Here is a 25,755-nt window from a genome sequence, read left to right as displayed (position 1 = left end):
GAGGTACTTATCCGTAGTGAGGACAGTAGACAGCAGTCGGCATGCCCCTATTTGAAGAAGCGGACAGGAGTACCAACAAGGTTGCAAAGTAATGTGATGCTGTGGATGGGGGCAGCACAAAATGTATTTTAAGCACCTGAAGGAAAAGCCCTCCTAATGAAATCAATATCAGTTTAAGTGTACTTTACATTTACAATGTTTTGCCGACCGCCGTCTACTGTAACACTGACTATGGATAAGTACCTCAGACAACCCCATGAAGCACCTTTTTAAGGTTACAAAAAAAGATCATGATAAATAACAAAAAGCCTTAATTGTTGGAATGCTGTTAAGCATTCCAACAATACTACTACTACAATACTACTGCTACGACAAATATCACTACTGCTACAACTAGTACTTATTCAAATGCTACTAATACTTATACTGCTAATAATACTTCTACTACAACTACAACAAATATCACTACCGCTGGAATTCTTTTAAGCTACAGAAACCTTTCGAATATCAAAATGTTCAGCTCTTTCAGGAGAGGTGTGATATGACTTCATATTTGTAATCTTTCAACTTTTTGAATTATTCAGCTTTTCGCAATTTTAAAAAAATTGGATATCTATTTTCAGCGATGTTTTTGAGATTCATTTCAGCTTTCAGCATTCCAACGCATTTTCAGCAGGAAATGCATTTTCTAGTTGTTGGAATGCTGTTAAGCATTCTTCCGTCGCACCTCTTCTTCTCCTTCATTTTTTAAGCTACAGAAACCATTAAACTATCAAAATGTTCAGCTCTTTCACCAGAGGGGTGCTATCACTTCATATTTCTAACCTTTAAACTTTTTGAATTATTAAGCTTTTTATTTTAATAGTCTAACTTTCTTCTCCCACCACCATTCCCACCCGCCCTAAGTGGATTTTTTTTCTCTCTTTCTCAATATTATACCACTCAACTTTCAATAACGGTCGCTCCATATAATACGCCACTTGTGCTGCGCGTCGCTCGTTGTCTTGCTCTCGCTGAATGGAAAAGTCCACCATCAGTGAATGGGTGGTTTGCAGACGCATAAGATATATAAGATGCAAACATAATTTTTTCCTCGCAACTGGGCTGACATTTTAGTCTTGGCTTTTATTTTAAATGTAAAAAAGCTCCAAACAATACCGATATCCGTTTGAAAATCCAATTCTACAGGTTTCTATACATGTTTCCAGGTTTCCAAACAATCTGGGATAGGCACATATCAGCTGGGTGTGACCAATAACTTGATAAATTGAAGTTATTGATCACACAGGATTATAACAATGCAGTTTATGGCACAAAAACAACTTGATTTCCCATCAGTTATAGAAAACAAAGGGATTAGGCCCTGCATCTTGTGAATGCTTGCCTCTTCAATGCATTTTGATAATTTCCTGTTGCAGAGTTTGTCTAGCTGTTCCATTCCACCGGATTTAATTAGACTTGAGATGTTCCAAATACAAGTCATGACCTAGTTATTTTGGGGTATGAAAGACTATTAAATTTCACTTCTGAAAGAGATGTAATCGACTCCTGAAGGCCATGTACCTACATGTATATCATCCTGAGCTCATGTTCTCTGTCGGTCTCTCCCATCCCTCCTTGTCTCTTGTTGTTTCTGCTAAAAGCAATGAACCTGTGATTTGTATGAGGTATTCTAACGATGCTTACTGCCTGTTTCTGGATAACTTGGTTGCCATTATGGAACTCTTGGCTTGTGCTGTGATACATTTATGGCAAAGGTAACGTCTAAAAAAAGCATGCTTCACTATAAGTGGCACGCAGGTCGTTGTGCCACCGTTTTGCAAAGCATATTTGAATGACCGGGGGGGGAGATATGTTTCCATTTGAATTTTGTCTCACAATTCAAATCATAGGTGAGCAAAACATTATTCCCAAATAATTCAATCGCTATTATGATGTTGTGATAATCTAGCATTGCGGCATAGTGTCAAAGAAAGTAACAACCCAAATAAACAAAACACAAAAGAGAGAGAAGGAAAGAATAGAAAGACAAGAAGCAGGTGAGGGGCAAACAGTGGTTACTGGTTCAACTCCTAGACAGGACTGGAGTCCGTCGGCGGAGCAGTCGTAGGTTGGCTACGTGGTGTTACGAATAGGAGGGAATCCAGTTAGTCTGTCGCTTCTGGATCTATTAGTAGATGATATGTGCGTCTACCTCTCTCTAATCGGTAGATTTAGAGCGAGTCCTGTGTCTAAGTTTTGGAATCTATCGATATTGGAGTTGCGTTGCCAAGACTATAGGCCAGAGGTACCTGTGAGGGTTGCATAACAGTAGTGGTAGCAGATTTACAGATTTCTTAGCACGGCTAGTGTGACTAGCTAGGCTGGTCTCTCGCTGCTCCAGCTGTTGACAGCTGAGCCTTCTCGGATGAGGTCCTGGGTTAAATCTGACTGCTACGGCAGAGGTTATGTCTTCTCTGGTTACTTCTGGTAGAGTCTATAAAGCATGCAAAGGGTTCTCTATGAGCGTGGAGCATCAGTTTACAGTCACAATGAACGTTTCAGGTCATGCAACTGTTCTGGTTGAAGTTGGATGCGTTAGCGGTTAGTGCATGTCTACAGGGTGAGTTGAAGCATGCAGTTAAACGTTAGTAGTCAATAGTAAGCTGCCATTCTGCCGGTTGGTTTCGGCACTGGCGAGATTAGAGTGTACTTCCTGTGAAGTGCATCTCTCTAAGTTTCTGTTGTCAGAGAGCCCACCCCCCTCGCGCTGTTCAAGTGGCGAGGGCGGATATCCCCACGTTACCGTCAGCACTCAGGGAAACATCGCGAACAGTTTCACTCTGGAGTGTGTCATGGCGGGCTGGTGATATCTCCCTCCCCCCACCCTCCTAATTAGAGATGGAGACAGGTCCGGCGCACAGGTCAAGTTCAGTTACCTACGGCACTGGCGACTTGACAGAACCGGGCGATGACTCGGCTGAAAGAAGGCGGTGGCTTCGTTGAACAAGCTGGAGGTGGCTCATGCTGACAGAGCAGGAGAACAAGGCTTAGTTGACGAAAGATCTTACGAGCTAGGGTGCTCGAAGGGCCTCTAAGGTTGTGGCACCCTAGAGGTGTATGCGAAAAGGTGGGGGAACACATGAGGCTCGTTTCTGACCCGGAGTCGGGTAGAGCAAGAGTGTTATGACCCCCCAGTAAGACTGAAGAATATGTATAGATATATACATAACGGGCATTGCCTTTGCGAACAAGGTCGCACAAGAAGGTTGAAGAACGAGGTGCGAGAATGGGAGTGGTCGTTTCCGGAAGTGTGCTGAGTTCTCTTCCCCCCCCCTACCATGTCGACTTGGCAGCAGGGGGAAAGGTCACTTGGCTTAGTCAGGTGGGCTGCGAGTCAGCGTTACCTGATGGGTTGCCCTTGAGGGTGTCTTTCACCCCCCTGGTTCTGTTGGTCTTTCGACCGCCAGGGTCGTCTGTTCCTCGGGGGTGACCAGGGCTCGCTAGGCCAAGTCCTCTCGTCGTCTTCCGACGCTAGGTCGGAGTCGCTCGACTGTTGGATGCCTAAGACTATGGCGGTGTCCTCATACCGATTTGTCGGCCGTCCGCGTGTCTTCCATGCAAGTTGCGCGTACTTCCTAATCTCTGGCATGGTGAGGTTACTCGTTCTGCAGTGCATAGTAACAGCGTATCTCACGTTGTCGTGGAGATTGTGCACGAATAGCGACTTGACGGCATGGTCTTCTAGACCTGGGGCGTTACGTCCTTGGAAATACGCAAATCTCAAGCGCCTGAAGTAGTCTCTCGGAGACTCTAACCTTTCCTGGGAAATGGCAAAGGCGCAGAGGGTGGCAGAAGCTGGGTCGTTGTACAAGGAGTACTCCTCCCTAAGGGCGTGACAAAGGGATGAATAGCAGTCGCGGATGCTCGGCTGGAGCGTTTCCACGAAAGCGTGGACGCTTCGCGCAGTGGTTTTCCACACTAGCTTTAGCTTTTCGCGCGATGAGGGGCGCGATAGGTCGAGGAGGCAGCGATCGATCTCCCTTAGGTAGTCATCGATGCTCGAGTCGTGATTATCGGGATTGAAGCGCTCTACGTCTTTCGCCAGAGACTCAATCTGCCGAGTACGCAGGCCTCCAAGGTTGATGGGGCCTGGGCCGTCCGAGTCGTCTGAGTCTCCATACTCACGATGGTGGTAACGACTATCATCCTCCCTCCCTGAGGGGGATGGGGTCAGTTCTTGTCGCGCGCGTGAACTGCGTGGAGGATTGCGGTCGCCTGAGGTGGTTTTGAAGCCACCTGGGCAGTCTAGGACCTGGTGTTGGTCCTCTCTCCTCCTGGTTGGGGATGTCTCTTTCAAGAAATGCAAGGTGGTTCGGGTCTCGGGGAATGAGGGAGCCGAGACCAAGAAATGACTGGGCTGAAAGGCTCGATAGGGGGTAGCAGTACCTACCGGGGTTGCTGGAACACCTTGAAGCGCTTTCAGTTTGTCATCACTCTCTGATGCTTTAGAGAGTTTTAGGTTGACCTCTCTGAGGTCACTGCGCAGGCTACTATTTTCTGACTGTAGGGCTCTACAGTCACGTGACAACTCCTGAACCTCTGTTCGGAGTGTCCAGATCTCGCGTTGCTGCTCGTCGCTCTGTGCCCGGGTTCGGGCAGCTTGCAGCTGCATTTTCTGATGGTAGATGAGCAGTATTTCGCCGGTTACGTTCTGAATCAGGCGCTCTCTGTTACCTGCTGGGTTATTTACATAAGCCACCAGCTGCTCTAATTGCTCGTCGCATAGGACAGCAGTGTATTTTGCAAAGTACTCTCTTTCCTTTGCTGTGAGTCCGAGGACATCAGCCACCGCATCTCGTAATGCGGTGTCTTCTGGAGCTACAGCTCCAGGAATGGGGATTTTCTCGTTGCTCATTCTCTCTAATGAGTGCGACTCCCAATGGTTGTTAATTCCCTAGTGTTAGAACGGAAACTTTTAGTGTTTACGGTTCTCAGTGAAATGTCTAGTTCTGTAACTTAGGATTTCTACTGTTAGATGTTCATTACTGTTAGTGTTACGGTTCATGCAGGCACACAGTGAAATGTCTAGCTCTGTGACTTACGTTTCTACTGTTGCTGCTCTGAGGTATCACTACTGCTTTGCAGCCAGAGGTGCGAAAATGCTAATGTGGTTTAGCACTTTGGGCCTGTGACAGCTGTGTGTATCTTCTTTGAGGGATTTAAGCAAGGTATTACAAATAAACGATCAAATCTACTACACAGCTGGCTGTTAGTTTTAAGAAATGAAACGAATAATTAAACCTGGAAACGAAATAAAATTTCGAGAAGGGAATTAAAGATTAAGATTAAAAATCTGGATTTAAAATCAAAAATTTAATTACAATAAGACAAGATTTTGAAGATCAAAGCCTACCTATTTTGGGAAATAAGTTTCAGGAATTTGGATCATTCAAAAGAAGAAAAAAAATAATTTTTCGAAAAAAAATATGTTTTGGAAAATTAATTATTCAAAAATAATTATGGATTAATGTGCATATATACTGTAACAAAACTGGAATAACGTAGCCTCACACGGGGCACCATTATGTTTGGATCTAAAGGAGCGTGTTTGGGTTATCAGCATTTAAGAAACTGAATTCTTGACATCAATAGAATTATTGATGTATGTAACAATTATTAATGATTATTAATAAAAACGGGGCACCACCCTGCGAACAGGGACCAATAACCAAACGATAAAACTAAGTCTCATAATTAGTAATCACTCATAATGTCAATAGTCTGCGTATGACTATACATTCAGTGACAGTGAAGGTTTTAAGTTCGAGCACAGGCTACTACATACAGTCTTATCAAATACATATGCACAAGTAATCACTCGACGCCGCCATCTTTGTAGTCTCTAGCTGAAGCTGTAAGACTCCCCCTCCTTTTCACCCACAGACCCACACACACACACACATACACACACACACACACAGACATACACCCTCATCCATTTTATTCATTCTTTAGTTTAGGCATATAAAATTGTATGATAACGTTTGTTGGTTGCAATATTAATTGATCTGATCATTTATTATTCTGATTTAATAAACTTTGTTATACTTTAAGGAGCAGTCGTCTGTGATTACTTGTGCATATGTATTTGATAAGACTGTATGTAGTAGCCTGTGCTCGAACTTAAAACCTTCACTGTCACTGAATGTATAGTCATACGCAGACTATTGACATTATGAGTGATTACTAATTATGAGACTTAGTTTTATCGTTTGGTTATTGGTCCCTGTTCGCAGGGTGGTGCCCCGTTTTTATTAATAATCATTAATAATTGTTACATACATCAATAATTCTATTGATGTCAAGAATTCAGTTTCTTAAATGCTGATAACCCAAACACGCTCCTTTAGATCCCAACACTATTGTATGGGCTTCGCCCTCTGAGAGCTGTCCGAATGGGTTCCGGATTAATTGTCTGCGACGGCAAATACAGAAGCAACATTTCATTGGATTAGAACCAGTGGGTGAGACATTTATCAACAGTGGGAGAGATAAGGAGTGTTATGAAGTGGCCTTTTTTATTTTTTTTGCTTTAATGACTTCATATTTTATTCTCCGTTCCAGATCTGCAGCTGTTAAATCATCGACCAGCTTTGACATGGCCAGAAGGAAGATGGATAACATTGTGCGGAGTGGCATGGTGGCACTCATACTGCTGTGTACTCTAACAAAGGTAGGACCGCCTGCATGCAATCAGGCAAATACTGAGAACACGCATGCACAAAATATACCCCATTTAATAAATGTACCTTTGTCAATAAATCTAATTTGTCTATGGCTGGTTGAGTTGCATTGGTATTCCGGTATTACAGTATACCATGATGATCATTATTGATATTTTCTATCTTCACTTTTTATTTTGTAATACCGTGATGTTTTTGGAGATGTTTATCGTAACATCTCATTCGGTTGCAACACAAATACTTAGGTAGTAGAAACTTTATAGATTATACAGTTGAAGTCAATCGTATGTTGTCTGAAATGCAATGGGTTACTATTGAACTCTGACTTCATTTGACTTATTTTGACTTATTTATGTCCGTTTCAGTTTATGTTGGGGATTTTGTGAAGGATTAAAATGCTGCTTCAGGTTAGTATCTGCCGTGTGATAAATAAGATGGATATTTTCTCTTTGGCAATACTTCTGCAAAGATGTCATATTTTCCATGGAGCAAAAATGGATTTAATGGAAGTTTGTGTATATTGGACTCCCTTTCCTGGTGTTCCAAGTAGGATATAATGGACAGTCCCATAGAGTCAGAATACACAGCCGAAATTGGGTCCAGACATGTGCTCGCACGCAAACACTTTTTTTTTTTTCTGGAAAGAAGCTCGGTGGTCATAGACTTTGAACTAACATTTTTCTCTGCTGAATGCGGCAGAGCCATGCATGTGTCTTCAGTGAGACACCAGCCAAGACCTATTTGGGGAAACGTCCTTTGTTTGAAATCCGAACCGAAAAGATTTATTCACCATGTCTCCCCTTCCTTGCAGATGTTTGTGACGGCAAGCCTGGAGGTGAATGAAACCCACCAGCAGCAGCACCCAACCCACGTCTACCATGACATAGGAGTTACCAGGAACAAGATCGTTACAGCGCAGTTTGAGTGCTATCAAAAGATAATGAAGGACGATACCCAAGACAGAGAAGGTAGCTCGTTATGTTTCATGTGTCTGAACATTACAGCTGTCAAGAGTAATTGGAATACACTGTTCTGCGCTGGTATTTTTGGGGCTTAGTGTAGTAGGACAATAATGTCCATTAGTCTGGATCAGCGGTTCCCAAACTTTTTAGGCCACGCACCCCCTTCTACATCCCGACCGGGTTCACGCACCCCCAAACCCCCCCCCCCCCCCCCACACACACACACACACACACCTTAAAAAAAAAAAAGCAACAGAGCCGCATAAAAATCGGACCAATGAGAGAACAGTTTGCTCGCGCGTGGCGTTTGTTTACAAGATAAAAAACACAAAAACTCTTCCTGCACCGTGCCTTCGAAAAGGTAACGGACGTAACGTTACGAAGGTAACGGACGATTGGCCAGATTGGCCACATCTGTAGGCTCGTCTACTTGCAGAGAGTAAAACTCACTCTTCTTCACGCGACCGACCAATGTAGCCAGGATGTCTTCGGACAAAGCATCGATGCGCGCGACAGTGTTGTTGGACACCGGGATCACGTCCAACTTTTTCGCTTCTCTCTCTCCAATCATACATTCCACCATCTCTTTAACATTTTTCCCTCTCCTTCTCCCTATTACGCGGTCAGAATACTACCACAACACGCCGCCTGTCTCCGGCAGAAATGCGCTCATCCACGCACGGGAACAACACCGAGTTGTAATATATACCTCCATAACACCCCGCCACTCTCGGCTCATACCTCCCCAGCAACGAGGCACATCACCCGGTCACAATACCTCCAGAATATCCCCCGGGTGAAATCCGGGACTTGGTTTTATGGTTCCGAGTGGCGGGGCGCTCACTCGTTGGCGCTGGGACGCGAGGTCTCCAGCCGCCCCCGCCGTGAGGCACCCGATCGTCAGGTCTTCAGCCCTCGGAACAGGCCGCGGGTCAATAACTTGTGGGTGGCGGGGTAGAGGCGAGGCAGATCACAGAAAAATAATAAAGACTAGAGTATGGCAAAGATATGTTGATGAGAAACGTATTTGTACGTCAAACACAAACGTAATCAGGGAGAAAATACGTTCGTGGTAAAACGTAATTGAGAATGCATTTTAGTTTTGGGGGAACGTAATTTTTAGGAGACAGGACTGCACCGCCATTACATTTTTCCTCTCGAGGCAGCTCGCGCACCCCCAGGGGTGCGCGCACCCCACTTTGGGAATCCCTGGTCTGGATAATAGCATATACTAGTCATATGAATTCTGTGCTAAATAATTTGGACAAAACTATTATATTCTTATATTTATTGATAATATATATCTGAAAAAAGCTCCTTTCCTGTGATTTTAGAGCCCATGTGTAATCGCACTTGGGATGGCTGGCTGTGTTGGGACGACACCAATGCGGGTGTGAACTCAGAGCAGCACTGCCCCGACTACTTCCAGGATTTTGATCCTTCAGGTAAAAAAATCTGCGGCAAGGATGTTTGGTTTGTAATTGAAAGTGTTACTCCAGCAATTAATGTATGCACTTCCATAAAGTTGGGGGACCTTACATAGACAGATCAATACAATAATAGTCAAAATAGAAGCAGCAGAGACGGAGATATTCTGGCTTTTACTTTGGATCAAGTTACAAAAATGCTTGAGCCTACGCTTCCCTTGATGTTACTTCTATTGATAATAAACAGCTGAAAAAAATGACCATGAAATATAAGTCTTCATGGGTACAAGTAAATACACACAGCATCAATCCTCAACCTAATCGCCAGAGAAAATGTTTGCATACAGGATTGTAGTATATCAAAGCTTTCAGTGGAGGGTGGTTTGTCTTCATCTTTGTATCATTATTTACCTGCAGAGACAGTTACAAAGATCTGCACCGACAGTGGTCTTTGGTTCCTGCATCCAGTGAGCAACCGGACATGGACCAACTACACCCGCTGCAATCTACACACCAATGAAGGCAGAGTGGTAGGTCACTTTATGAACCGGCACTAAATGCATATAAAATAAAAGCAAGTGAGTCATGGTTAGCACTGACCTCTTAATAGATCCGTGGGCAGTTACCGTCGGTAATGTGTCCATATCACATGCCTCATTTGTGGTGGCAGTAGAGACTTATTTGTCACATATACATTTAACTTTATTACCCAATTATACACAAGTGTCATGCTCATGTTGGCTGAAATGTACTGGGATGATTCTTTAAATGTGCAGTTTGGGAGGGAGAACAACAACACAGAACACAGAACGTGGTCATTGAATCAATGAGACAAAATCGAAAGGTTTGTCCTCTGGGTTCCCCGCAAATTGTAATGGCGATCTATGCTCATTATAACACACATAGCTTCTAGATGGAATTCACGGCCTCACGGCGCTGCTTGCAGAAAGGTCAGGGAGTTGAAACATCCAGCATTCATCCTCTGGAGACCACAATCATTCACAGCCATTGATGTATATATTGTACCTCGGTGTGGAACAGGGTGTTGACCAGTGGGACATGTTGGTCAATGGGGTGGCACTTGATGAAAGGATGAGGGGTCCCCATGATAATTACATTATTCTCCGGTGACCATGAATATCCATAACAAAATCTGTCAGTCACTAATGATGTTTAATGAACTTAAATGATAGTTTAACATGATTGTAATGTCAACCTTGCATACATTTCTGAAGGAGTAAAGGATGTGAGTCCTCTTCAAGAGCACATTAGTATCGTCTCACAACATGACAGTCCATTAGGAGATGCAGATAATCTAATCTGTGTCTATTTCTTTTTCCATCCAGACTGCAATGAATCTTTTCTACTTGGCTCTCATAGGACATGGCCTGTCACTGACCTCCCTCTTGGTCTCCCTCGGGATATTCTTCCATTTCAAGTGAGTCAACAAACCTCATCTTCGGCTCGGTTTACGGGCCAATGTGTCCTATCGCCTGCATAAATGAACAGCGCCGTGATTTAATGTCTCCTTTTGTCTCCTTGCAGGAGTTTAAGTTGCCAAAGGATCACTCTTCACAAAAACCTCTTCTTCTCTTTTGTTTTGAACTCTGTGATCACTATGATTTGGTTGACAGCGGTGGCAAACAATCAGGAGCTGGTGCAGAGGAATCCAGTGAGTTTATCTATTTAGTTTTAGTTTTTTGTCATAATTTTTGCATAATACATTTCTACTTATTGAATTTGATCTGTTCCTTTTATGATCCTATGTTAAATATTTCATCATAAATCAGGGTGAAAGGTGCATTTCCATTTATTTGTATTTATTTATTTCACAGGATAAATAGCAGAAGCAGAGTTAAGCAGCCACATTGATCACGTGTGCGTTTTCTTTTCTCTTCAGACGAGCTGTAAAGTGTCCCAGTTCATTCATCTCTACCTGTTTGGCTGCAATTACTTCTGGATGCTGTGTGAGGGAATCTACCTGCACACTCTCATCGTGGTGGCTGTGTTTGCTGAGAAGCAGCACCTGATGTGGTACTATCTTTTAGGCTGGGGTAAGTCAGCATAAGGTGTTGTGTCGATGGCTGTCGCTCTCTCTTCTGTAGAAAGTCCATCACATTTTATCGAGTGACGTCGAAAAGCCAGTCTCTTAATTCCAGTTTATCGACACGGAGAAAACAAGGTTTGGTATCCTTCTCATGGCTGAGCTGTAAATACAGTACAGTATTTCAAACCACATTTGTACTTTAAAGAAAGTGTTACTGCAAGGTTCAAATGGCCAGTGTGTCGAATTTCGGGGGATCTATTAGCAGAAATTTAATATTTTTTGGATTTGTAACTCTGTATTTGTTGATGTTTAATCACCTGAAACTTTTAATTTAAATTTATTTTGCAGGCTTTCCTCTAATTCCGGCTTCCATACATGCCGTTGCTCGAGGTTACTACTACAACGACAAGTAAGCATTCAAGTGCATTATCTATTATGGTTCATATTACAGCTTATAATCATATAAGTAGTAAAATTTACTAAATGAATGCCTAATAAAATATATATGACTTTAATAAAATAATACAAGAAAACAAATCATGCCTTGAAATGTGTTTAAAATGAGGGATTCAACAGATTTGGGCAACATCATTTCACAGTAATAATACTAATATATTCATATGATAAAGATTGTTTGATGTTTATCCGTACCTTGCAAAGGTCAACAAATCATTCAACCTCGCTGAATCCCCCCATTAAGCTGTTGATGCTAATTCATTTCTGAATAAAGTCATTGATCTGCATCACGGGTCAGCTGTCATGTGATGCACTGATACTGTTGTGTGAACGTATCTCTGTTGTCCCTCTCTTCTCCACTGAAGCTGCTGGATAAGCTCCAAAACGTCGCTACTCTACATCATCCATGGTCCCATCTGTGCTGCTCTTTTGGTAAGACTCTTCATTGACAGAAAAGTCAATCACAATAATAACTTATTTGTTCCATATTTCTCTTTGTTATTATTGCGCAATGAAAAGAAAAAAAAAAAGTCTGTTTCCCTTTTTTTTGAGTGGACACTGTGGGGGGTCTGAAACCAGGACATGTTTTCATAGCATGCATAATTCCGTTTATCTTGCGAAATCAATGCGCCTGCTCCTGTGAGGATCCACCCACTGGTCCCCAGGCCTATGTTGCATTCTAGGAATTCACCTAATCAGCACAGCCGGCCATGCTTCAGAGAAAGCGGGTCCCTTAGCACTCACGCACTTAGTGTTTCAGGCCCAAAAAAGGTCTTGGTGTTTTTCTTCGAATGGATTTTTATGTTATGTTTCATTTCAAAACAGTAAGAGTCAGGGTCTGCCAGGTGTACCGCAATCTATTATATATCATGCCGATTTACTGCTGTCCACCCCTAGGTCAATTTGTTCTTTCTACTGAACATTGTGCGAGTGCTCATCACCAAGCTGAAGGTGACCCACCAAGCGGAGTCTAGTCTCTACATGAAAGCCGTGAGGGCCACCCTCATCCTGGTGCCTCTTCTGGGAATCCAGTACGTCCTGCTCCCCTACAAGCCAGAGGGACATGTGTCCTCCGAGATATACGACTACATCATGCACATACTAATGCATTACCAGGTGAGACGGTGGTCAGCATGAAGGTTTGAGTTGTCCTTACAAAACAGCCGGCGAGACTGTGGGATGTGTTTTAGCTGTGGCTGAGCGATTGTCGCCAGCTTCCTCGAACATTTCCATTTTATAAGCACATAAACAGCTGTACATTATGTCGTGCTCTTTAAATGTGTAAAAGGATATTTTTAGAATGCTATTCAAAGTTTACAGTTTGCTGTACGGCAGGGTCCCTCTGCACTATTTATGACGTCCTGTTGTCCTTGTGACATGTGTACCATTTGTTGTGAAATGTGGTTACATGTCAACGGCTCCTTGCTCCAATGCCAGAGACATTTATTTTACTATTATGAACTGTTGCCCGGACAAAAAACCCCATCTTAACTTTCATTCCGAGCATTCCCGTTGGCCTCTGACCGGCAGGAAGACCAGCAGGAAGGAAGGCATGAATTATCTGAGGGGGATGAAATCAGTTGGCTGTCCCAGCACGGGCAGTGCTTGGAGAAAGCGTCTTGAGCAACAATCAGCTCTCAAAATTAATTCAGTTTAATCTCTTAAATTCCTCTTGTTTCACAGCCCCTTAGGCTTTAAAATATCACCGACAAACGAGTGACTGTTGATGCTTAAGGCCAGTTATTTCAGTGTGTATCATCTCTCTTCTTCGTGTGTTTCATTTTCTGAATTTCAGGGTCTGCTGGTGGCCACCATCTTCTGCTTTTTCAACGGAGAAGTAAGATGGGGTTATGCCCTTTCACTATGTGTGTGTGTGTGTGTATATATATATATATATATATATATATATATTTTTTTTTTAGACCTGCATGCACACATCCACACGCTCATCCACACTTCCCCTTTGTGATGAAGGATAGACGAGTCAGCTTCCTCTGCATGACCCTCTGAGCAGGATGGTGAATAAGCGGAATGTATTGATAAACTCAGTCCTCCATGGCTTTGGTCGGGACTAACGGTTCTTTACTGTTGGCAAACAGCCAGGGATGGTACACTGATTGCTATCAATTATTCAGGTGATTGGTCTGCGTAAAAAATGACAGAAGTGAATGTCTTACAAGAGCCACTGAATCATGTTAATAAGGGTCAACACATAGTGGTGCTTTACAGCTGTCTCATATCATTTGTATACATACATGGGCTAATTATACAAGGATAAATATCAGTCTCATGTCTGTGCAATAGGTAAGGAGCTTCTATTTAGCCAAGCTTAGCATGAACACTGAAAGCATGGGGAGACAGCGAGCCTGCTTGCTCTGTCCAAGTATGGTGGTTACCAAACCTGGCTAGCTTACTATGACACCAAACGTTTTCTTTTTACATTTATGTTTGTGGACTATTAAACTGAAGAGATGTAGCTTGTTCATTTTTGGGGGAAATTTTGGGAATGACCTGCTAAGTTATGAGCCTAGCTTAACATAACAATAGGTAGCAGGGGGAAACTGTTAACCTAGCTCTCTCCAAAGTCCACATGGCTGTTATTCGCCAGTGACTACGCAATTTAAATCCACAATCTAAGTGGATGAAGACATGTTTAATCTCTCTTTGTGCACAGATTAACCATCCAAAGCCGATAGACAAAGAAACTCCTAGATCTTTTATATTTTTGCCAATTCTGTGCTTATTCCTTCGGGCAGTCTTATACGTCATTTGATTCAGGGGAACCTCCCCCCCCCTTTTGGTGCCGTGTAAAGTCACCATCACCATCATATGTGTGAGTTTACCATATTTAACACAAGAAAATCCCATTGAAAGAAACATGTGTTTTGTTGGTTGACTCCAGTGAACCGCTTCAAAAACACCTTCTCCTTGGTGAGTTACAGACGTGTATTAGACATTGTCCTGGACCAGCCTCACAGCCTAATTGGACAAGGTGTGTAAAGTGCCGAGCCAAGCTAAAGGAGCCGTTTCCCACTCTGTATGCTAAGCTAGGCTAATTATGCCCACGGTGTAGGTCCATACAACATACATAAATTAAACTCGTATTGATCTTTTTCTAATTCTTGAAGACAATGCAAATACGTGTGTTAAGTGTATTTCCCTGAATGTTGCACTTTTACTTTAAATGCTTAAAGCGTGTCTTAGCTAATGATTCATTAGCAGGCCCATTAATATGTGATATGTGATTTCTCTGGGTAGGTCCAAGCGGTTTTGAGGAGGCACTGGAACCAGTATAATATCCAGTTTGGAAGCAGCGTAGGAAACCACTCGGATGCCATGCGTTCAGCCTCCTATACAGCTTCCTCCATCACAGAGGTACAGGGTTGCTACAGCATCGACAGCCACACAGAACACATGAACGGCAAGGGCTGCCACGACGCCGACGCCTCTATCTTAAAGTCAGACAGCCCTTTCGCCTGACCACAATGCTCCTTCCAAGCCCTGCCAAGCGCCCCCCCCCCCCCCCCCCCCCATTCCCCTCCTTAAAAACTGCAGCATGTTTGGAGCGCAGTGTCAACCAGGGATACTCACCTCTTCCTTTACATACAATATCGGAAGCAATGAGTGAGGATATGGATTGTATACCCAGGCTCCCAGCCGCCTGAAGGAAATCGTCACCTCTCTGTCACACCGACCCTTTAACAGTACTGTACGGTTGTACAGCTTGATACAACTATTCCTGCACTGTGTTTTGTCTGCAATTTGACACTGAACTGCTTCACTTGACCTAAGATGCACTCTGATAATCACAATATTGTTGCGACTTTTCTGCCTGACAAAATTGTTTTTAAATGGATTCATATTAACTGCTTGACTGTCCGTTTGGGGTCATGTTGTGCACAAAAAAAGCCTTTGGTTACACTGTAAAAAAATGTTGACATGGTTAGTGCCAAACCAAGAAATCTTGCTTGCCTCATTTATTTAATTTTAAATTTTTAAATAGAATTAGAACGAAGATAGGACGTCTAACAGGTGCATAACAATATATTACAGCTATATTATATCTTTCACATGTTAAACTTAATTTATCTGAACATATAATTGTTTATTGAATGAAGAAGTAATAAATACCATACAGTATTTATTGAAGTTGACATGCTACATGTTTTCAAAATGAGTCGAATACGACTTGTTGCCAGCTTCATGTAAATGTTCTGTGTATTTCTTGTTTGTTTCTACGTGTGCAGTTCATGCAGATGATTTACGGAATTGTACCGTTAGCTAGAAATTTTTATCATGCTAATATTTGAGCGTGTTTAAGTGATCCTGTGCATCCTGTAAACCACATGATAGGTTGTAATGTAACTTGTAAACACAATATTATCACGAGCAGCCATCTTGAAATCACATGTACTCCAATATACACTCATTACACCTGAATGTAACAGTGAAGTTAGAAGACTTTTCTTTCAACACATAGGTATCACATTCCCCTTCGCTGCTCTCTTTAGCCTTACTCCTCTGAGATTCTTTAGATATAACCACTATATAAGCATTACCAGGTGTTCAGACTTAAAACAGCGCTGTAGTCAAGAATGAACCAGCAATGCCAGTTTGAGTGATACATCCATGAATTTTAAAGAAAAGGTTTGGATTTTCCAGGTCCATTTTCACACAATACTTGCATATTATTCAAAGGGTTATTGGTTGCTGAATTATTTCCCTCTGTTCGTATTGGCCGTGAATCAATCCCATCATAGTGCAACTACACTGTTGGGACGAAAATCCACAGTCCCTGGTGCAGAAACTCAGAGAAAATGTTCACCTGATGCTAATGTTGTTAACCAAATCAAGTGAGTTTGTACCTGCTAGTTACTTGCTGACCGACAAGTCTTTCAGCATCAATGTACAACATATCCTAGCATACAACGGTTCGTATGATATTTTCCGAGAGGGCTTTTTTGTGTGTTTTCCTACGAATGTACAGCCAAACTGTGCACAATCCCCTACGGTGTTTCGGCGACAAAACTACTTGGTCAGGTTTAGGAAAAGATCGGGGTTTGGGATAAAATAACTACAGAAGTGGGGTTACTTAAGTATGAAAGTAACGTGACAAATAAGCCAACGCTGACTTGAGCTTTCAGACGGGGCACCAAAGGCGGTCTCCTGGAAAATGTAACACCCCCCCCCCCCGATCACCTACCTACTCAAACTTTACATTACCTGTCCTGGCTCACAATACGAATTGATTACGTGGGTTATATACACATTATTATGCATTACTTGTCGTAGGTATAGCTACAAACAGTGAATGAAAACAGCCTTACATGTGAGTTTTGTGTTGAAATAGATTGGACAAAATCCAAACCCGTTCTTCAAGGCTTATCAAACAACCAAGACACTCGCGAATAATAACACCGTGAGGAAATATTGTACAACTCTGAGTTGTAGACCATGGTGGAACTAATTGCATCCTCTGTCTCCTCTGATTTTGAGGTGTACAGTCGACATTCCTGAAATACACTTGCACCTATTTGATTGGCCAATGCAGTGTGCCTCCAGATGTTGCTGGATTTCATTCTGTCAGGTTTGGCTTTTTTTGCCAGGGCGAGCTGACCTCGTTGAAATAAACGAGGGAGATGCATTTTTGTAGTGCTAATGTCAGTCTGAACACACGCCTTAGTCAGAGGTAATGATATTATCAGGTCTCACAAGAAACTGTGCAAAAACATAAATAGTACTGCAACAACCATCCTTTGAAAAGCATTTAGCTAAAGCAGGCTGTGTGTCATCCGATGTAATATTCTTTTGTAAATCTAGCGTGTCTGAGAAGAGGGGAAGTTGAACGTGTGTGTGTGTGTGTGTGTGTGTGCATGATTTCTATATACAGTATTTATGAGTACCTTATACTCTGACGCATATTCAACCACGAAGCGACCGTCTTTATGTGACAGTGTGTGGGATGTTGATACAGAAGGTGTTTGTTCTACTTGTATGTTTTAAAAAAAGGGAGGGTGTGAAATAGCTTGCAACGAGCTACTCTTATCTGTCTGCCCATATTATTTGTCATCATCCTCGGTGGAGTATGTCCACCTTTCTATTTAGCCTGTATTTGAAAAGTGAAGAAAGAAAAGTATCACTGCCTTCTGTGTGAGATGTTCATGCCATATTTACCAGAACAGACATAAATGTTTCCTGAAACATTCACCGTTCCAGAGGGCGTGTTTTCTTTCCGATTTCAATGAGTATTTAAAACAAAGAAATTCACAATCCTGTGTCAGTTACTTTTGTCTTTGATGGGTCATTTTCTTTTACAATCATTTTGAATGTTTCAAATATTCTCGTCATTAATACGGCTGTGATGACTTACAGCATTTGAGTCCACACACAACAGGTAGAGACATATTTTCAAGAAATGTAGGTGTATATATTATTTTCCCCTGTGGAAAAAGAGTACTCTTTGCTATGTTTGAGGCAAAGGGTTCATTTCAGACACGGGAATATATTCTCAGTATTCTTAGCAACAGGTGTCATTATCACGCATACAGTTTATACTTTTGTTTTATGTCAGATCTGCAGGACAGTTACTCCATTGAATCGTAAACTATACAGATCACATTTCTGCCTGTCACAGTTCTGATTTGCAGCAAGCAATTCATGTTCAATGAAGTCTTCATGAACCAAGGCATGTATTGTGAAGTGGATGCATCACAATCTTTTATGAAGCTACAGCAATTTAATCACAAATGTGCAAAAGCTAGAGGCTTCTGTCAAATGTATTAACTCGTATAAGTATTATTTTGGTTGTGTACAGTATTTTATGTATGATATATTTTCATATGGCTCTCCAAAGGGTTTGTAACGTCCCCTGTGACACTTGGCGATATGTTGTACAAGTACAACGAAAGCATCAAGGGCAATGTGTGTAGTTTTACTGTACTGTATTTAACTTTGGTAGTCCCGACACATTGACTCCTCACTGTTTGATTGTAACTGGTTCTATATTTATACATATGTATATATACATATGTATACGTACAATGTGTGTTTTTTATTATTTCACTGAATTAAACAATTAGATTACAATCTTGTGTGTATCTGCATACTAATGGCACAGCACCAGCCGAAAGAAGTGGTTGAAAAGCAAGTATCTCCGGCTTGAGTTGATGTTGACTTTTGGTTTCTTCCTCCTGAGTGACCTCCCCATCCAACCCATGCTCCTTCCCAGACTATGAATTTAAACGCATTTGTGAAAGGCCTATGTTAAAAACAACGTGTCCTCTCGAATAAATTAATTGACAATACGGTGTCATTGCATGGGAACGTTGTTTTTTAGCAGACCAGGCTGGAAGGTTGGTCCAGCCCCAGTGAGTTAACATTGCTAGTGATTCAAATCTTCACTTCATAAGTGACAATCAAGGGTGCACAGCTGCTTTATGTCTCAGTACTACACCGTGCCAGTTAATTAATCGCGCACCTTATCATTTCACTACTCGTCATAATGCCACTATGCCGGTCTGGTCAGGTTATTAAAGGTCTTGTCCCGCCTCAATCTTCAACCACCCGAGCAAATCCATTTAGCGGAGCATTCGAGACCTACGAACATTTTAATATCCTTCATGCCCGTCTCACTGACTGTATACAATATGAGTTGAGTGTCGAAGTCAAGTCTGCCAAATCTTAAGAACACGATGTAACTGACTTGACACCTCTACGGTGGAGCCTTGTAATGAGAAACATCTGCCACACTGGCAAAGAATCCCCACAGTGACCGTCAAATCCCCCAATCCCTTTGGTAGTGAGGAGTTTGAGACTGTTAAAAAAAATTATGTGATAAAAGGGGATTATGATTGGCATCTTAATAATACAAATTATCCAATTCAATCCCTCTTGTGAACAATGCATTTAGACTGTGACTGTGAGGATAAATGTTCAGAACAGCAGCATCTTTTGACGTGTATAGTAAAGGGCTGGACACCTTATTATTGAAATGTTGCAGAGTAGAGAAAAAGCCCTGAGATATAAGTACATATTTAAGCACTTATAAGTTACATATTTGTACATGAAGTATATATTATCACTCAATGCTGCAGCAACCTCACAGAGTTTCAAAAAGGTTACCATAGAAGTTGTTGAATATACTTTATAAGTTGAATGTGGTGTTATATTTAGTGGAAATGTGTCTCTGATGCTCATTTATGTCCCCTTTTATTTAACTCTCCTCATCGTGACTTTTTGAGGAGCTTAATAAAACAAATGATTGGCCATGGTGTAGGTGGGTGACAATTCAATATGATTGTCTGCTTATATGTGTATCATGACAGAAGTTCTCATCTTGCAATATTGTGGTTTAAATGAATAAATGAAGGTTAGACTTAACGAATACACTCCTGTCACAGCATGAGATTCATTTTATTTTTGAGTAAAACACAGGCGAACATTTCATTGTTTGACTCATGGGGTGACCATCCGTTGTGATTTTTGAATACTTTGTTTTGTATTGTAACATATCTTTTGGAGCCACTCTTATACGCCTGTTGAGTGCCGTACCTCATTGAATTTCCTCTCACTGATTTGGACGTAATATAATACATCATTGAGGCTGTTGATGTAACAAATTAAACGCTGTGCATTATTAATTTCCAAAGTGAAGCCGCCATGGAATATTTATGGTGTTATATTGTTCATTAAGTTATAAGATGTGTAAATGCAGGGCTGTTAAAACATGCAAAAGTGGCATATTTTGTCGTTGCACAATATTGCCATTACATTCCATCCCCATGCTCCAGAAACTGTGCACAAATAGACCCTAATGGTTTGTTGTCATTGTCTTTTTTTTCAGTACATGCTTTAAAACAAAGAAGTCCACTAGAGCAGTGGACAGTTCTTGTTTACAGTAATGCATCGCTCCACAAGAATATGTTCACATTGTCATTTCATAAGCTGCTCTGAGTTCATCCAAAGTTCATCCACAACGCTCTGACTGTAGTCTGTAGAACAACACACGTTTCCACCACCAGCCCCCTCTGTATCCCATTTTGTCCAATTATAACTCCCTGTACCACTCGTTTTCTTCTGCTCCACTGCCTCCAACCAGCCTGAGCTGACATTTCTTATGACCCTTATCCAACTTTTCCGCATGTGGCAGCTCAGAACCAAACCACAAGTCACCTGAGTCACCTGAGCAAAAAATGTTTGAGGCACACATTTTCCTGTAATTCAATGTGAACAAACATTTCATGTCTTTTCCCCTGCTGGCTGGTGGCTTGTCTCCCCCTTCCGTAACCTGAATATGTAAGTGCTGCACACCACTGGCTGGTGACTGGTAAAGGGAAGGCTGCTTTAGGCCGCTGTCGCCTGCACTTAGCCTCAAATGCAGTGATACATATGTACACTGCGCAACATGGGGGCTATTACCGGTACATTGTTCTCTCATTTACACTTGTTGACTGGAGCAGGAGAGCTTTTCCTTCATGCACGGATATGAATGTATTCTCGAGGAGGATTAGAGCATCAGGATTGAATGGCATAAAATATTCCAACATGTGCTACTTTGGACAACAACAGTTGCCCTAAAATTTTGTTGAGTGCCTTTAAGACTAAGAATGCACACCCTTATCAAAAACACTGCTGTCTGACATACTACTGTCATAGTACTGCCATACTAGTGTATGGGATATGTCTGTTCACATGCAGCGTTTTTCTTCCCTCAAGTCCATTTCTGGCTTCCAATGAAGCGACAGCAACCGCTGTCGAGGCGCACAAGAGCTCCCAAGTGCCTATTTTGGGTTGCACCCCAAGATAAAATAGTTACACTCTGCAGCAGACACCGCATGTCATGTGGCAAGGAACAACCAGTCACAGCTGGCAGATATCTCTTCTTTCTTTCGAAGATACCAGTTTATAATACCTGTATTGAAGAGATGTTCATCATTTTAGTGCAGGGCTACCCAGAGCTTTACCATCTGTCTTACTAGTGTCTGGTAAATGGCATCTGAGATAAAACGATGGAAGAGGCTGGCGTTTTTTACTCGTTTTTAGACGCAACATGTGAACCCTAAGGCTGTTTATGGCCAAGATATATGTGCTTCATTAAAGAGGCTTTAATCAATATATTTAAAGTAACAATGTATCATCCTAAAACTCAAACCAGTTTTCAATTTGAAGTCTCTGCAGTATGTTTATCTGCCACAAACAGACTTTATAGACTGATTACTGGCTCTTTAGTATACAGTACCTGCTGCAGTGCCAGGTGGTGTTCTTGTTGCATTAAACCTTCTAGCTTTCATTTGATCCTCCATCAATAACTCAAGGGGAGATACAGCAAAGATAAGCAGACTCCCTCAACCCATTTTCTTCACTCCCACAGGGGCAATATTGATGTTTAAAATATACAGTATAAGCATGGAAGTAGTGGACATTTTCTCTGGGCAATGGATGCTTATTGGCCTGAACTGAAGTCCAACTTATCAATGAGTCGAGCACATCAAGACTGAGATATGAATCCAGTGACTGGCTCTGTGAAATGAGTGGGAATTCCAATGCAGACAAAGGAAAAGATATTTGAAAATTGTGGCAGTATACCTCCAAACCAAAGAGATGTTGCATTCCTCACAGTGCTTGGTTGCAGTATTAGTGCATGAGCTTCTCATGGAAGACCTATATTTCTCCCCTTACTTAGGAGTGCAATGGTAAGACAGGTTTTAATTAATTTCAACACAACAGTGTAGTCTCCAGCCGTCACTGCAACACACTGAAAAGGCTCCACAGGATGAGTGGGCCCCAATGTGCGTGCCGCTATCTAATCAACCCCCATCCCGCACACCTCTTGACAGCAGAGGAAACGGGGACGAAGGGAGGCCTTTAGCGAAATGAAAACATTTACCCTGTCTTGTACAGATAGCTGATGTTGTGTATATGTAGGAGAAAAGCCAACTTCACTGGAAAGATGCTGAGCATGATTGTTTACCTTTGGGGAATCTCAGAAATGACTGTTAACGGGTCATACATGAGGCTTTTATAAAGAATGTTACGCAACCCCGGGCAGAACTGTTGGAAGAACTTTTTTCGAAAGAACATCTCATCCTGCAAATGTTAAGGTGGATACTCAGAGGGGAGTATTCATTTTATATTGAGATAACACAGCCCTCATTAATGAAGCATTTGTACACTCAGATTTGGTTTTGGCTTGTGTATACGACGTACAAATTAAGAACTTTTATTCAAAATCATTTCGTAGGCCAGTAAGTCAATGAGCTCATTAACTAGTCTTAAACACAGTTTAACGAGCGCAAATTCGCAATATTCGCCAATTGGGAAGTTAGGTAAGACTCCCGAACCGCCAATCCATTCTAGGCCGAAGCGGCCTGTGGTTACAGTGTTTTTATTACTGATATCAGCAGTTACTTTATGTGGCACGGGCCAGCCTGTTCCTCCCATCGGCAGACAGAGCCACATCACTCGACTGCCTCCGAGGTTATTACTATCAACCATACATCTATCTTGCCATCCGTCTGTTCATCTGTTCAGATTTTCGAGTCACTTATCCTGATCAGGGTCATGGTGGCCACAGACAAGTAGAGCAACTCAAAGACCGTTTCCCCCAGCAGCTTCCTCCAGCTCCTTGGAAACCATGGAGGACTCACACCACAAAGATAACTGCAACCTAATGTAATGCGAATTTGGTAAAGAGAGACCAACCACTGAGCTCACAGATGGTGCAAATGCAGGCTGTAATACACATGAATGTTTCTTGTTGCTCTGCGAACATGGACTTATGCTCTGTGTACTGGCCATTTTAGGTCATCTTCAGAAACAGCCTATCAGACCCACTCTATGTTACATCAGTGTTTGCATTTTGTCAGCCTAGCCCTAGACTGTTGTTTGGGCTTGTGCTTTTAATGTTCATTATCTTAACATGCTAACATGATGATTACCTGATGCGACAACGACTGTAGAGGGAACTACAACAGAAGAGTTTTTGAGTAAATGTCTGTCTGTCTGTCTGTGGACACTCACAAAGCTTTACAGGTGTGTACTTGAGATCAAAATGAAGGCCGAGTTCGATTGGTATGATCCAAGCGAGGACACCGGACGTAAGTGGTAGGAAGTAGGGAAGGGGCCATTGGCCCCCAACTTTACGCCCCTTGTCCGATTTGGCAACTGGTTTGATTCCATCATAAGATGGTCTCTAGTTTTATCTTGTTTACATGCTCATTTAAGAAAACATCTTATCTTTAGCTTAGCTGTTGCAAACATCCAAACTATCTGTTCTTATTCATTTCTTCATGTTGTGTACAATTAATTTTCATGTTGATAATTCTTCCCGTTGTGAAATATTGAATGTTTATCCCACCGTATTTAATATAGGGGTAAATTCAGATCAAGTGAGGAGGCTAGCTGTGTTTAAAGTTATTACATAAGCAACGTAATGTACCAGGAAATTGAGCCTGAGTCTATCTGACCTATTCCTCTCCTCACTGTCTATCTCTCCATCTCTTTCTAAACCCTCACAAACTTATTTTTATACTCCTCCTTGGGTTCACAGCATGGACAGGTGCAGATATCAGAGTCTTGCTGTTGCTTCTTGCCCTCTGACTGTAAGTGGGGTGAGGGGTTCACCAAGCCTTCCCATTCCTTGGGAAACACCCAGGGGGCTTACAGGATGTATAATGGTGAGGCAGTGCAATGTTTTTTTGTTTTTTTTTTCAATTGAAGGGAATTTAATTAAGTCAATGATGATTAAAATAATATTCTGAGTAATACACATTTAGAACATGTTTTTATGTTTGGTTAATTGTCTCATAAGTTCCAGAGAGATGCAGGTGGAGTTTTATTAAAAAGCCCTGCTCCTACAGATCTGATGCCTGGTGCTTGCAGGAAGTTGGAGCCCACTAATGTGACCCTATAGATAGAGGAGACCAGTAAGGGAGGAAGACAACACATTCTCACTCCCGACTCGTCAAATACCAGCACTTTGTCAGTGGCCCTAAGCTTCAAACTATGAGTCTCTACAGGTACCCCTCTAGGGTCGGTTTTGGACGCGTCAGGGATGGCGTGTCAGTTTACGTAGCATAGTTATGCTGCGTTCCAGACAACTCGGAGGTCGCAGTTTCCAACCTCTGACCTCCAAGCATTCCAGGTGCACTATGCCATATGTAAACAAAACCCATCGCTGACCGTGACGCACTGATGTTTCTCTGTCAAGTGTACACACGGTTTAAATCTCAGCAGTACAGCCTCTGCACTATTTTTGATATTTTGACATTCAATTACATGCAGAGCAAGTTTTATTATGTGATAATATGTTTTATTTGAATTAAATACAGACAAATATACTTTATCTTGCCTCATAGTTGATGACTTCTTCCTGAAGTCGGGGTAGCTGGATTTGCCCCAAGATTAGAAGTAGGATCACCGACTTTAAAAAGCATTCCATTGTCATTTTTGAACGTCTGGAATGCAGCATAAGAATAGAGTTTGGGTTAGAATGGTGTGGTTGTTGTTCACATACTAATAAACTTACTGATTGCAGTGCAATCTGCCAGAGGTGCAAACAAAGTCATTACCTGTGTGTGCATCTGGCTGTGTCACATCTTTCACTTTCATAAACAGTTATAGTTATGCTTTGATTTGTGATTTCATCTTGTATTTGTCTCAAAACAAGGGGAGCTGTGGCTCAGGGCATACAGGGGGGTCGTCCATGTCGAAGTTATCCTTGGGAAAGATAACGACCCCCAAATTGCTCCCTAAGGCTGTGCCATCGGTGCATGAAGAGAGGAGCATTTAAATTAGATCCTGATGAGCAGGCTGGCCGGGCACCTTGGATGGCAGCCTCTGCCATCAGTGGATGAATGTGTGTGTTAATGGGGTAACTGTACGCATAAAATGAAAAACACTTTGAGTGATCGGAACACTAGAAAGGAGCTATGTCAACGCAAGTCGTTTCACCATTTACTAAAATATAGAAAGATTGTCCTAAATATCTATAAATAAGTGGGCTCAACTCAATATATCCACCATGCTCGCTAGTATTGCACATCAGCGGTAAAAAGCTGACATTGGGGAGTGTGATGACAGGTGTTTCGTAAGAGTGGCACGGACGCTGCAGAAAGTGAGAATAGAAGGGTAGGCCTTGG

The 25,755-nt window shown here is 42.1% G+C and overlaps 1 protein-coding gene across 1 annotated transcript in view; it reads left to right on the top strand.

Annotated features, from left to right (window-relative positions):
- Window positions 1-18,703, top strand: part of calcrla (calcitonin receptor-like a) — a 33,246-nt gene extending 14,543 nt beyond the window's left edge. The window contains exons 2-13 of the mRNA XM_079277157.1: window positions 6,607-6,715; window positions 7,537-7,693; window positions 9,022-9,132; window positions 9,532-9,644; window positions 10,461-10,552; window positions 10,660-10,786; window positions 11,015-11,168; window positions 11,510-11,570; window positions 11,983-12,049; window positions 12,515-12,733; window positions 13,413-13,454; window positions 14,876-18,703. Of these exons, the coding sequence (XP_079133283.1) occupies window positions 6,641-6,715; window positions 7,537-7,693; window positions 9,022-9,132; window positions 9,532-9,644; window positions 10,461-10,552; window positions 10,660-10,786; window positions 11,015-11,168; window positions 11,510-11,570; window positions 11,983-12,049; window positions 12,515-12,733; window positions 13,413-13,454; window positions 14,876-15,097 (1,440 nt within the window). The 5' untranslated portion in view covers window positions 6,607-6,640 and the 3' untranslated portion in view covers window positions 15,098-18,703. The remainder of the gene's footprint in view (window positions 1-6,606; window positions 6,716-7,536; window positions 7,694-9,021; window positions 9,133-9,531; window positions 9,645-10,460; window positions 10,553-10,659; window positions 10,787-11,014; window positions 11,169-11,509; window positions 11,571-11,982; window positions 12,050-12,514; window positions 12,734-13,412; window positions 13,455-14,875) is intronic.
- The last annotated feature ends 7,052 nt before the right edge of the window (window positions 18,704-25,755 follow it).

This window comes from Melanostigma gelatinosum (genome assembly GCF_949748355.1).
Source record: "Melanostigma gelatinosum genome assembly, chromosome: 10".
Lineage (NCBI taxonomy): Eukaryota > Metazoa > Chordata > Actinopteri > Perciformes > Zoarcidae > Melanostigma > Melanostigma gelatinosum.
This window is presented reverse-complemented; position numbering and strand designations above follow the sequence as displayed.